At 56.8% G+C, this 14,249-nt stretch overlaps 1 protein-coding gene across 2 annotated transcripts; it reads right to left on the bottom strand.

Annotated features, from left to right (window-relative positions):
- Positions 1-1,252: 1,252 nt before the first annotated feature.
- Positions 1,253-14,249, bottom strand: SFRP1 (secreted frizzled related protein 1). Of its 2 annotated transcripts, XM_027744348.2 has the most exons (3): positions 13,696-14,249; positions 9,126-9,203; positions 1,253-3,285 (listed from the first exon to the last, which is right to left on the bottom strand). In XM_027744348.2, exons 1-3 carry the CDS (start codon positions 14,228-14,230, stop codon positions 2,963-2,965), a joined length of 936 nt encoding a protein of 311 aa, XP_027600149.1. In that variant the 5' UTR covers positions 14,231-14,249; the 3' UTR covers positions 1,253-2,962. The 2 variants fall into 2 exon arrangements, with proteins under 2 accessions (XP_027600149.1, XP_027600150.1); XM_027744349.2 differs by lacking the exons at positions 1,253-3,285; positions 9,126-9,203 and adding an exon at positions 12,972-13,552.

Below are 14,249 nucleotides of genomic sequence, written 5' to 3'. Positions count from 1 at the left end.
ATTTACACAAATGCTTGTAACTTAAACTGGAACTCATTATAACAACCAGCATCTGACATTTTAAAATGTAAAATGTACCCATAAACTGCACACACATCTCTCTGCTCCAGGGAATGCTACACCAGCAGACAGGCAGTGTCTGATCTAAGGAGCCTCTCATGCTTTCTCATTTCAGCCAAAGTCTGTTTGCTCCATATGATCCAGCACGAGCACGACTCCAGGACCTCGGGTGCTTTCTCCTTAGTCTACACTTAGACCATTTCAGGTTTCAGTAGACTTTTCTTATCAGAGAGCAACACAGGAAACCTAAAGACAGCAAATGCCCCCACATGCAGCACTTGACTGTGAGTCTCACTTTTTACATGACATAAAGATACTTCAGAGTTGTCAGTTACAAGAAGTCAGTGAAGGAACTGAGTTGGTAAACATTCAGCAAACACACTGCCCGGCTTCCTGCACCTCTTCACTCTATCTGGTGCTCACGCTTTGTCGAGCAATCACAGACCACCCAGCAGTGAAATGCACAAAGCAGAGCCCAAACCACCCCAGGCACCAGCTCTGAGCTGGGAAAAGGAGACCCCAGGCAGCAGCCCCACAGCACTGGCCTTACCTCTCTCGTGGTGTCAGCATTGCTGATGTCTCCGGCCAAATGTGCTGCAGAAAGAACTTGTTGCTTCCTCCGAGCTCTCAAACCTCCCCCAGCACCAGAGATTCAACTGGGACTGCAGCACATTCACCCTCAGGTGGGTAAAAAATCACCTTAATGCAAACAACCTGTGAGCTGCAGCCAGGACTGGCCAAAGCAGCAGGACGTTCCCAGGAAGGGCCCTGCTCTCCCTGCAACGAGCTACAGCTGCTGCAGGCAGGCAGCAAGGAATCATGGCATCACTGGGGCAGAAAGGACCTCCAAGGTCATTGAGCCCAACCTTGGACTCAACTCCACCAATCAACCAAAGTGGCACTTGGTGCCACATCCAGTCATTTCCTGAACACCTCCAGGGATGGTGACTCCACCACTGCTCTGGGCAGCCCAGTCCAACCCCCTGGGACTGCTGACAGCCCCCAGGCCAGCTCCTCTGCTGCCCTGTGTGCTCAGGAAGGGGAGCCAGGGGAGATGGAAGGTCCCTGCCCCGGTCCCTGCGAGGCTTTTGTGGTGCTGCCACTGTGGGCACTCCCAGACAACCAGCCTTTCACTCCATTTCCCACCCAGCTGGGTTTGCCAGCCCTCTCCATCACTCACCTCATCACTCTGTGATGTTAAAGCCTGTGGTTTGTTTATTTATTTCTTCACTGATAAAAGCACATTATCTACAATGATTAATTTTGCAATAAAGAAACAACACTACTACAAATGGTGGTCTAAGACAACCTAGTGAGACTCTCTACAAAGTTCATGTCCTAAATCCATCTCTCTGTTAGCTGTGAAACATCATTCCTCAGAGTGCTTGGCTTCTTCGTGGAATTCTTCTACAACCAAGTCCACAGCTCTGTTCCCACATGGGGAATAAACAGCACTCCTGAGCTAAGGAATAATTAATCTACCAGCTTTGAGTGGGCTTGGTTCAAACCTCAAAAATGAGGATTTGTTATTTCATTTAACCATGATACAGCAGGATTATCTCAGCTCTCAGATATTCATTCTCCTAGAGTATTGCTGATGGATGAGAATACTGAATGGAAGCAGGAAGGACAATGAATGTGGAATGATATGGGTCCATGGGAAAGAGAACTTGTCCAATTAACAGAATAATGCATTTCAGTTTGGTCAATAAATGCAATCATTCGGATGAGATACTCTTTGTCTTTCATAAGCTATTTGAAATCATACAAACACAACATTTTGATTAGGGGAAAAAAAATGTAGAATGATACAAAGCCAAGTTGTCACAGATCAAACAGACAAAGCCCAGACTGATGGGTCCCACAGGGACAGCAAGGAGGGAAAGGCGGAGCCGACGCGTTCCCTGCAGCTCCTGGGGACGAGTCCTCAGCCTGCTGCACTCTGGGACTGAGCCAGCAGCCTGAGGGACCATCAGGACATCACTGGGGAAGTGAGGGGGCTGCAGGAGCTGGCCCTGAGCTCCCCCCAGCCAGAGCCCCGGGCAGGCCAACCCTTGAGGGGGCTCAGATGGAGTGGCAGCTCTGGGCACCAGCAGCTCTGGGCACCCCTGCAGGGCAGTGCCCCCCAGGCCGAGGGCAGGGCAGCTCAGCGGGACCTGCTGTGCCACGGGCCCACGTGAGGCTGAAGGCACGGGTGGGGCACAGAGCCCCCTCTGCCCCCATGGCCAGTGCACAACTGCAGGGCATGGCCTGGGGGCTCCAGGGCTGCCAGGGAGCAGCACAGCCCTGGGCACGAGGGGCTCACAGTGTGGCAGAGGCCAGGGCAGGCACCTGGTGAGACACTGGAGAGATGCTGGTGAGGGAGGGCTCCAGCCCAGCAAGGCACCACAAGGACCTGGGGTTAAAGCTTAGACAAAGCACATTTAGACTACAACGGGATTTTTTTGCAGTGAGGGCAATTAGGAGTTTTTCTCAGAGGCTGTAAGGGGACTGTGAGGATGGGATGTCTGTCTGATCAGCTGGCTCTGGTTCGTACAGGAATTCAGGGCGATCCTGCAGCCATGAAGACAGGAGTGACATGGTCACAAGGGTCCTTTCTGCAGGTGTGTAACCTCTGGACATCACCTCACACCCCTCTGCTTGCCCTCTTTACCTGACAGCTGCTATTGGAATGGCTGTACATGTCTGTGGAGTGACAGGTCTTTAGGTGCCGTGGACAGACACCGTGTGTGACCCCAGCGACTGTTCGGGGCACACACGTGGCACGCCCAGGCCAGCGGGATGTGGGAGGGCTGAGGTCACTGAGGGAGCTCTGAGGAGCAGGGTGGAGCAGCAGGAGGGCTTGGCTCCAGCACCCCTGCTGCAGAGGGGCGAGCCCAGCCCGGGCAGCGGCTCTCCCGCATCACTTGAACACGGACGGAAACGTCGGGCAGTCGGGAGACTTCATCTTCTTCATGAACTTCTTGAACTCCTTGTTCTTCTTGTCCCACTTGTAGATGGCTGTCAACAGGTACTGGGTCTTCACCTGACGGCCCATGATGAGGAAGTAGTGGCCGAGGTTGTCCAGCTGATGGCAGGGACAGTCTGCCCCATTTTTCAGGAACAGCACCAGCTTCTTCAGGTTCTTCTTCCGGATGGGCCCCAGCTTCAGTGCCTTCCTCTTCCGTGGGATGATCATCTTGTCCCCGTTCTCCTTCTTCACTTCCTTTATGGTCATCTTAAGAGCTGCAAAACAAGCCAGAGAGAGGGGAAAACCAACACAACTCCTGAGCAGCCTTCACGGCACAAAGCCTTTGCTAAGTGAGGCTGGGGGTGAGGGGGCACTGGCACCGTGACCCCAGGACAGCAGCAGTGCCCTGCCCCACTGCAGACATCCAGTGCCCCATTCCTGCCCCCCCTTGTCCCCACTCAGCTCCGTGTCCCCCTGCTCAGTGACGTGGCCCGTGGTGTCACACACACCCCTGTGCCTGAGATGGAGCCGCCCCCACACCCAGGAGAGCATCAAGGTCAAACACTGACCTGTCTGTTCCCCTTCCCCCAGCAAAGCTTGAGAGGGGACTTGTTCAGCTGCCGGGGAGCTCTTTGAAAGAAAAACGTTAGCTAAGTAAACAGGGTGATTTCCCTGCTCTGGAGGCATGGAGAGATTCTTGAAAGGATCATTTAAAAGGTCAATTTGGCTTCTCAAGCATTTGTTTGCAGTCACACCGGCCTTCAGGTGCCTGTGAAACAAGTTTCCAAGCACTGGGAGTCTCTGCATGGAGCTGAGGAGACCCAGTCACACAGCCTTAAGGGCCCAGAACAGACATGTGCCTGCACCCTCCCCAGGAGAAGGGGAGTTGGTCTGATACAACTTCCATGGAAAATGCTCTCCTCTCTGGGTTCAACATTTTCCCGAGTTAATCCCAAACCCCAAAAAAAAAAAAATAAAATTAATGTTCTTTTGCCTGACCATGAAGAAGAATTTTGCATACATGGTAAAAATGATGAAAATGTGTTGTACATTAAAGTATCACGTCTGAGCCATTTGGCTTTGCCTCCTTTTTGGGGAAAAGCACATATGGCCAAAAATTACTAACACATTTCCAAGGTTTGGGAGTTTACTTCAGAGCTGCAGATAACTAGTGCTCAGAGAGGTGATTAATTGGCTGCTGTCCCTTCTCATTTGAGTCCGAGGGCGGGTGCAGGCAGCCCACAGGAGCCTCTGGCTCCGCAGCATCCTTCCTTGAAGTCCTGCTCTGCTGGAACGTGCAGCAGCAAACACGTGTTGCTTCCTGGAAGGCAGCGCTGCTCCGCCCTCCAGCAAGGGATGGCAGCAGGACAGCGCTGACAACCCCGAGCAGGCAGCACAGACATCACCCTCTGCTCCCATCCACTGCCCTGGCAACAGGGGCAGTGGTGTTTGCCTGCCCCTGTGCCAAAAACACCCGCTGGGTTTGCCAAGAGCCCTGTCGTGTTACACCGTGACTGTACAGGAAAGTCATCCAGGACTGGAAACCCAAGCGAAATTTTCATTCCATCCGTTTTCCAAATTCAGGATGCTTAAGGAGCTAAAGAGGTTCCAGCTTTAAGGAGTTGGAGATGCTGAACCAGATCAGTTTGCAACAAATCTGGAAAATGAAGCGGGTAGTTTTTGGGCAGCTCTAAACTCCGTGACATAACTGGGCAGCAGCAGCAACACCCTCAGTGCGAGCCTCAGTTTCTTTATCTGTGCTGACCTGGAGCCCTTGCACTAAGCACAGGAGTGGCCAGTGCAGGAGGGATGTAAAACACCATTACAGTGGCACAATAAGAGACTTTTGTGAAATGGCTTGTTTGCAGATTGCTCTGCTGGGATCACTGCAAGGTTCAATCCTTGTTGCTAGAGGAGGAAAAGGACCTGGCAGCTGGTACAGGAGCTGTCCTGCTCCAAGCATGGAAGACAAAGGAGGCCTGGTAATCCTGTGCCGTGGGAGCTCACAGCTGCTCCCTTCCCTGCACACTGCAGCTCGTGAGCCAGCCATGCAGGTTCATGGGAGCTGCCCAGGGGAACCACAAATCCAGATGTGAACCAAAACCTCATCCAAACCTTGCTCGTGCAGAGCAGCACACGGAGCCAAGATGGGAGAATGCCAAGGGGGGGTGAAGGAGGAGGCAGATCAGGGGTGCAAATAGTTTGTGTCGGACTCCACTCTTCCCAGCAGTGATGTCCTTGTCACCAGCAACAGCCTGCAGTGCTGCCCAGGTGAACACAGCCCAGCTCAGGGAGCACCAGGCTCCAGCTGCCTGCACTGCTGCAGGCTGAGCAATCACAGAGCACGACGATCTCTGCTCAGCCCTCACCCCCCTTCAGTGACCTGGCCCCCCTGGCCCCCACTGCTCCCCAGATTGGGCCACATTCCCACAGCTCCAACCCATGTTCCAGGTGAGGCCCCTGGGTATCAAAGCCGTGTTCCCACACACACCAGACCAGCAGCACCCGAGGGCACATTTGTTCCCAGTGCACATCCCACTCCCAGAGCTCCCCACCCCACAGAGGGAGGTGGCCCCTGGCTCGTGGCTTTCCTAAAAGCCAGGGTTTGGCAGGGGGGACCCCGGTGCAGTCGCTGCTGGGGCAGCTCGTCTGGCACCTCCCCAGCCCTGGGAACGCCCCTGCGGCGGGCGAGAGGCTCGAGCAGGACGGATGGAGCCTTGGCTCCGGGCCCCAGCTGAGCTGCCAAAGCAAACAGCTCCTCACTGGGAGCCTTGGCCTTTCTGCTCCCCCCGTGCTGCACCAAATCCGCCTCAGCGCCGAGCAGGAGAAGGGCCAGAATCGCCTGAGACCCCGGGATGTGTTTGCTTGGACACACTAAATCTTCAGCCGTGGCTGCCAGGCAGGAGCTGGCCCCAGGAAGGGACCCAGAGGGCTGCCCACGCCACAAGCACGTGCCACCTTTCCAGTCCAGCAGCTGCACAGGCTGCCTTGGCATCGGCTGCAGCACCGGCACCCACTGCCCCACATGGCACAGGAGCCTGTCACCAGGAGCCTGCCTCTGGTGTTCTCCTGCCTGCACGGGCCCCACTCCAGCACCTCATGGGCAGGAAAGGAAATGTGAGAGAAGGGAAAGCTCCGCTGTTCCTTCAGCCTCATTTCTCCTTCCTTTAGAAATCACTGAGAAGGAGGAAACCTGCCAGAAGACACATTAGGGCTGTAACAGGAGAAGACTGCAGGCAAGGAGCTGTCAGTCACCGGGAGAAAATAAACAGCATGTATTGATTGTTCTGCAGTCCCCAGTGCCACAGAGCCCGTTCAGCAGGATCCCCTCAGACCCCAGAGAAAGGGCAGAAACAATAAATAAAATCACTAAGAGAAACAGAGCATGGAATGAACTCCGGGAGTAAGAAACAAGCGCTGGCTGCAGCCCAGGGCAGCCGGGGGAGGCGGCAGTGGGGGCACGGGAGGCCAATCTCACACTTCCTCTCGCATCCCTCCTGCCCCAGCACACCAGCACTGCACCAAAACCTACACTGCAGTGACACCCATGGACCTGCCCCAGCCCCCTGCACGGCTCTGTGCCCAGGCCAGAGGCCTGGCACCCCTCGCTGACACCCCACCGGGACCTGTCCTGCTCTTGGAGGAGCTGCCGAGCCACCTCAAACCAGCACCCAGAGCCCACGGTCACCACTGCTCAAACGAAGGCAAACCCAGAGTTCTGCTGGACCATGAGGCTGGCAGTCCCCTGGCACCCCTCTGAGCCCCAGCACCCTCTTCTGCCTTTTCTTTACAGTCTCCCTGTGTTCACAGCCGGCTGCAGCCCTCTTCCTGCACTGTCCTCAAGATCACTTCCAGGGCTGCCACACAGCCACCTCCTACCCTGGCACAGCCACATATCTGTGGTGGGCAAAGTGCTCCTCACCTCTTGTCTGTAAGGAGCTCGTGGGACGTAAGAGAAAACTACAGTAACAATTACAGTGGGAATCGGTGCAGAACCCACCAACAGCTGCCCCGTGCAGCACATGTTAGTTTAAACATTTATTGTACATGTCTGGCTTTGATGAGGATCTGTAACCTGTCAGCTGCCAGTGTTTACCTTGGTGGATGTGCATGAGGAACCTCAGTCTGAAGGGTCAGGAGTTTATTTTAGAGCCAGATAAACAGCTCTCTTGAGAAATCACCCCACGACAGTAAAGCCCCAAGACTAAACAAAGATCCAAGGGCCACGCACTGTGCTTTGGGAAAACTTCCTAAAGCCCACGTCTCCTCTGCTCACCCCAGCTGAGACATCCCCCAGAGCCCTCGTGCTGCCTTCCCTCAGAGGGCACAGGTAGGACCTGCATTGCATCCCAGCCCTTGCTCCTGCTCCCAGCTGGCTACAGACTGGCCACATCTGCCAAGAAATATTTCCACCCTCTGGACACTGTCACCACAGTATTTCCCAATAACAACTTACACTGTGGGCAAGTCACTGTCCCAAGGCGCTCTGCCGAGGCCACGAATTCCTCTGGTTTGGCCTCTGCTCCCCGTTGTGTAACTGTCCCAGACCACGGGAGGATATTTAGTGGCAGAAGCTGACAACAAGCATGTGGTTAAACTTGTTATTTGCCTTCCTGGCACTTGCCCACCAGCAGGATGCCACCTCAGCTCACTCTTCACACACCTCTGGCAAGGTGATGGGGATTGCAGTGACCCACCAGCAACGGAGCCACTGGCCAGTGCCCCTGGCTCCTCCTCTGGGATGCAGGTCCCCAAGCCAGAGCCTCTGCAAGCCCAGGCAAGCAGCCCCTGCCCCAACCAGCTGGGCTGGTCCCAGAGGCCACTTGCTCCCTCTCCCACCACCACCTGGGAAGCTCCCCCCAGGCTCTCCCCATGCCATTAGTGGGGAGCTGTGGTTCAGCTCCCACCCTGTGCCTGCCCGGGGCAGAGCTCTGAGCACCCCAGCTCACCCCGCTCTGAGTGCCCAGCATCTCCTGCTGCTCAGCCAGGCTGTGCACTGAGTGCCTGCTCCATTCCCCCACCAACCAGAAGTATGCACATTCCTGGGAAACTATTACATGGGTGTTCCTGTTGATGCTTTTCTCTCTTAGAAAAAGCCTGAGCTGAACTTAGGACTTCTGGCATACCAAATCTGCAGGAGAGTCGAGAATTCATTTCCAGCAGAAAGGGTAACACGCCAGCATGCAGAGCAGGTTTGGGTTTGCACAGCACACTCTGGCACAGGGCACATTCGAGTGTTAATCCCCCAGGAATGCACACCTTGTTCAATATGCCTTTAATAACCTTCTGGGAAAGTTACATACACCAGCAAGGATGTCACAACCAGTTAATTCTGGGTTTGATCCGAGAAAGCTAATATTTTTCCCTGTGATAATCTTTTTTTTTAAATGAAGTTCAGTTTACCTCCGATTGTCTGACTCACTCACTCACTCATAATATATTTAGGACACAGCTTTCAAGTAGCTCTGCATTTTTAAGCTCACATCTTGGCCCTAGCTAGACAAGGATTGGCTTTGGGGTTTTATGCCTAGATTCGACAAGAGCAGCATAACTTTGCCATAAAGAAATAACAGCAGCACAAGCAATCTGGGGAAAAGGAGGCTGGTTTCCTCCTTCGTGCTTGCAGGCAGAATAAGGGTCCATGCATTATTCCTGCAAGCACACAGAAGCTTGGGAACACCGGGGTTAAGTTACAAACCCCCCTGAGTTCCCCAAAGAACCGGCACTGCCACTTCTGCCCCAACCCCTGCGGCAGCACCGCTGCTTTGGCTGGTGACCCCAGGCCCCCCATTTCCCCAGGACGAGCAGGAGGGATGCCCAGCACTGCCCCTGAGCCAGGCAGTGTGCGGGCACTGCCTCGGACCCGCTGTCCCTGTCCTGCGGGAGCGGGCACATCCCGCACCCCCAGCCCAGCCCAGCCCAGCCCCGCCGCAGCGCCCTCCTCCATGCACCCACACTGACATCTAGAGGCACGGGCTGCTGGCCTCGGGGACAGACTGGGCCACACCGCCACCGTCCTGGGCAGGGCAGCGGGGGAACCCGCTGGTCCCCATCCAGGAGCCGTGCTGGCCTTGCCCACCTGGGAACCCCCCCATGCCCCCCCGCTCCTCCTCACCGAACTCGCTGGCACACAGGTGCTCCACGATGGCCTCTGACTTCATCTCGTTGTCACAAGGGGGACACACAGTCGTTCCTGGCAGGAGAGGAGAAGCAAAGAGAGAGGCAGTGAAAAGCCAGCTCGAGAAGCACCACAGAGCCAGGCTGCCCACGCTGCCAGACCGCTGCCCTCGAGGGGGGCACGTGCCCAGGCACCCTGCCCGGGTTCCCAGCTCCCAGCTCTGCAGGACAACACCCTGCCTGGGGCCAGGAGCCCTACACCAGATCACAGGGCAGCGCTGGCCACGGGCAGCTCCTGCCAACCCCACTCCAATGCTGTCAGTGGCCCCAAAGCCAGACACGGGCAGGGGCAGGCAGCTGCCAACAGCAAGAGGACAGCCCTGGCAGGGAGAACAGTTCTCAGGACCAGGCACTCAGCTGAGGGGAGCCTGGCCCACAGCCTGCTGACATTCCTTCCCCATGGCATGCCCAGGTGAGCACACGGTGCCCCAACCCCAGCACAGCAGGAGGATGGTGCCCAGGGATGGCTCATGCACCAAGAGGCCACCCCAGTGCCAGGCAGGGGAGTTCAGGACTGGGACAGCCCAGTTCAGCACAGTGTTCCCCTGGGTGCTGGGGACCACCCTGCAGGCTGCCCAGGCAGCGCTTGGCTAGCCCCTCACTGCCCTCTCTCCCACCCTGTCCCAGAGCAGGGTCTTCTTTGCTTCTTTGTTTTGAGCCCAGCGCAGCCTCCCGGCTGCAGAGGAGCAGAGCTGGCTCTGCTCGCCAGCCCTGGGCAGGGGCCAGCATCTGCCTCTTGGGAAACACCAGCCCAGGAGGTTTCACTGGGACATGTCCTGGGAGGAAAGCTCACTGCACCCAGAGAATAAGAATCTGTTTCCAGGTTCCCGCCTGCAGCCAGAGCAGAGACCACCCAGCAGCACAGACGCAGATTTGCGCTACTGGCAGATGAATTTATGGAGCCGGGAGATGCTGCTTGTTCCCGGTCCAGCAGGATGGAGGGCTCTTCCCACACAAGGGAGTTACTCTCGGGGACAACGCTGCAGCAAAACATCTGCCGGTCCCTGCGTGCAGACCAGCGGCCTCCCAGCCCTCAGCCAGGCCAGCAAACCCACAGCATTGCTGCACTGAAAAAGCAGAGAGGTGTCCCAGAAAGAGAGGGCAGAGCTGGCGAGAGGGGCACGGCCACGACCACAGAGTCATGTCTCCTCAGCCACAGAAGCCCCACAGGGGTTCAGGCGAGACATTTGTTTTCTGTGGCTTGTTCTTCCCCTCTCGCCACCCCTAAATCTGTTCTGTGCCAAATGCTAATTCCTGAGGACATGCACCACGACTTTATTAATCACACATGCAGAGCAACTGGCCTTCTGCTCGCCCCTCTGTGCAAGTCACAAGTCAACCTTCACAGCAGCAACAGTCAATTGCACAGTCCCACTCCTGGTACCTCTGTACCTGTGGGATCTGCCCATCACCTGGGTAACCTCCTCTTCCAAAACCCTAACGTGCAATTGCCACCATTACCATCTTAACTCAGAGTGACACAGGCAGAGGCCAACCTCTGGGGACACTGATGACATCCCCAACACTTTATTTTTAAAATCAGCAGTCAGAATATTTTCTTCCAGGCCACACATTTAATGAGCTCATGACAAGGGAGAGAGGGTGCTCCCAGGAGGGAGACAGCCCCAGGGCTCCATCTGCTGCAGAGCCAGGAGTTCATCACTGTGCTGGGGACCACCCTCAGGAACAAGGGGGGGTTCCTGCCATATCTGGGTAACCTGTGCCAGCGTTCTACTATCCTCACTGCAAAAAAACTTCCTTTTATCCAATCTACATCGACCCATCCTCCAGCCCTGCCTCCTGCAGCCCTGTCACAGCACAGACGTGCAGGGGACACTGTCCCATGCCGACAGGGAGGGAAATTGTCCTCTGCTCTGGGACGCCACATCACGCCACAGTCAGGACCACGAATGACAGAGGCCTGGCCAGCTCTGGCACAGCTCTGTACCCCAAGAAAACTGCTGTTCTGTAAAGCCACAGCTACCTCAAAATCACCTGCCCTCCCGGTCCCCCTGAGGCACCGTGGCCAAGGTCTCCAGCCCACCCTCCTGGCCCACTGCAGGTCAGCTGGGGCCTGCCTGCAGCTGACGGCTCGACTCCAAGCACAACCTCAGCCTGCTTCCAGCTCGCTTGTTCCCTGCTGACCATTTTCCAATGCCTGGCTGTAGAGCCAGCTTACTCCAGGGGCAGGAGAAGGAATGTGTAATGCTGTATTAATCTGCAACTCCCCTGATGCATCCCGTGGGCCTGCAGGCTTTACCGCCTGTGCTTAAGGAGAAAGGAATTCAACAGGTCAGCTCTTTGAGAGGCAGAAACAAATTCCAATTTCAAGGTGTTAATGGGGAAAAATACTGAAAGGACTCGTTCTTATTAGTGCCGAGAGAAAAGGGGGGACACTGCTGGGTTCTGACCCTCTTTGAATCAACAGGAAACACCCCAGTGCCCAAAAGCAAAGCGGGTCCAGGAGCTGGCACTGGCGGAAAACATAGACAAACAGGGAGCCCACGGCAGAGCCCAGACAAAGGGAAGGACCCAACCAGCACAGGGACAAGGGCTGAGCTGCAGTTCACCCAGGAGGACTCTGCATCTGCAGGAGGTGGCAGTGCCAGAGCCAAGGTGACGGGTCTGGCCCCTGCTGTCACCGAGCTGCCGGCGGATCCTCTGCAGAGCGCAGGAGACCCGGAGGTGCTGGCTCAAAACACAGCAGTGGCTGCAGTTAACTTGGAGTTTGCTCTGCTCACTCTGAGCTCTTTGGAGCACCAAAAGAAAGCAGTAGTGTCCCACCCCAGTGCTGCTGCCAAGACAGGTCTGAAAGGTGATCAGAAAGTTGTTAAAACCACACATGGGAAAACTTGGCCGATGCTGCTCATCTAGAAGACTGTTCCCAGGTCTTGGCTCATTGTCTGTAAAATGAATGACTTGCAAACAGCTCAGACTCTATTTCGGACCTTGGAAGGGGCAGCTCAGACCCAGCTGCCCCAGGAGCATGTTTGGCTGCAAGTCCCTGGGGAATAAAAGCAACCTTTGTACCTGCAACACAAGACACGGCTGCGGTCTTGACCAAGGGTCCAGGTTCACACAGGACATATTATTTTAGAGCCTTCCTAGAAAACAAAGAGCTTCCTCCAGCAATCAAACCAGTAAGGGCAAGCCAGTGTGGCTGTACCGCCGTCAGTGTCAGGAGAGGCTGGGAATGAGAGCAGCCAGAGCTCAGCCCCTGGCACGGGCACAGGCTTCACACTCCACCTGGCTCTGGATGCCACTGTGAGATGTGACACGGAGCTCCTCTGGGTGCCAAGCTTGGGTGTCCCCCGTGCCTGCCAGCCCACAGCCACAGCCCTCCATGTGCCCCCACAAGGCTCCTAGGGACCCCTCTGCTGCAGGACACCTCTTTCTGCCCCGTATTGGAAAGGCTCCCTGAAGTGTAAGTCCCTCCAGGATAGGCAGGATGACCCTGCACGGTCCCTGCCAGCTGGGTGAGAGCTGCCAGCCCAGCACCACATACAGCCTTTGTCTGTGCAGGTAACTGCAAAGGGCAGCTGCCCCTCCAGAGTAGCTTTGGACACAGTGCAGAAACCACGGCAACAGTTCAGCCCCCCACCCCCGACCCCCAGCTCCTCCCAAGCACCAGCACTATGCCCCGTGGAATCGGGAGTGCCACTCCCCTCCAATGAGGCTCTGCTCCCCAAAAAGCACTGCACTCTCTTAGAGCCCTCTGCCATCTCCCTCTACAAACATCCCTCCTTCCAGCCTCTCCCGGTTTCCGACAGCGAATGCCAAAGTGACATCAGGATATTTATTTATTGTAAAGTTTCCAGCAACAAGCCAGACTCACTGCAACTCAAACAAACAAGCCAGTCTGGCACCACAGAAACGTGCCGCACGCAATGGGAACAAACACGAACCCCGTCCGCTTTCCCTGGTCATTTCTTGGCAGGTCTCTGGCCCCAGCTCCAGCCCACAGCCCACCCGAGGGCAGGGCTGGATCTCACTGCCACCGGCTGCCCCGTCTCTTGCCCCAGGACTGCAGGGGACGCGGGGGATCCCGCCAGAACTACAGTCACTGTTGACTGCAGCCAGCCAGCACCTCATGCCGCAGGGGCCACACACCCTCCTGCTGCCCCGAGCAGCCCTGCAGGAGCTGGGCTGGGGAGCAGAACCGGGCCAGGGCAACGCAGCACCTGAGCACGGAGGGTCGGGCCCTGGTCCACCAGGGCTGCAGCCCAGCCCCAGTGCACCCCCGCCGTGCCCCAAACAGCCCGTCCCGAGGCTTGGCTCCGGGATAGGGATGAGCAGCTGGCAGGGCATCCTGCCTTCCTGGGGACAGGAGTGTGCCGCGAGTGCTCGGAGGCTGGAGGAGGGCTGCTGCCAAGAAGCAGAGTTCAGGTGAGCCTCCTCTTGCCGCAAGACCCCCTTCGGTCCCACGCAGCCCCTCCTGGGCTTACAGCTGCTCTGCCAGCTCAGACAGCAGTGCCAGGAGCAAGGCTGCAGCACCGGCCATGCCTTACCTTTGGGCCTGGAGACCTCGGTGGCATTGGGAGTTGTCATGGCAATGCAGACGTCATCCTGGGGAAACTGGTCACACTTGAGCATCTCTGGCCAGAAGAAGCCAAAGAACTGCATGACGGGCTCACAGGAGTCACGGACGGCCTCGCAGAGCCAGCGGCAGGGGTAGACCGGCCGGTCCAGGCAGACGGGGGCAAAGAGGGAGCAGAGGAAGACCTGGGTACCCATATGGCAGTTCTTGTTGAGCAGTGGCACCCAGCTGCTTGCCTGGTGCTTCACCTCGGCCATGGTCTCGTGGTCCAGCAGGTTGGGCAGCACCATCTTGTCGTAGCCCACGCTGTGGCAGAGCCGCAGGTCGGCGGGGATGGCCACGCACTGGTGGGGCTTGGCGTAGAAGCGCCCGCCGGGGTAGGGGCCCAGGTCGGACTGGTAGCTGACATAGTCGTACTCGCTGGCCCCGCCGCAGGCCAACAGCCCGGCGGCCACGGACAGCAGCGCCCGCAGGGCGGCCCCGCCGGGCCCCCTCACGCTGCCCATCGCCGCGCCCGCCGACGCT

This window comes from Pipra filicauda, unplaced genomic scaffold (genome assembly GCF_003945595.2).
Source record: "Pipra filicauda isolate LSUMZ 115617 unplaced genomic scaffold, ASM394559v2 scaffold462_size518177_pilon, whole genome shotgun sequence".
Lineage (NCBI taxonomy): Eukaryota > Metazoa > Chordata > Aves > Passeriformes > Pipridae > Pipra > Pipra filicauda.
Note: the sequence above shows the minus strand (reverse complement) of the source record. Positions and strands in the feature narration are given on the sequence as shown.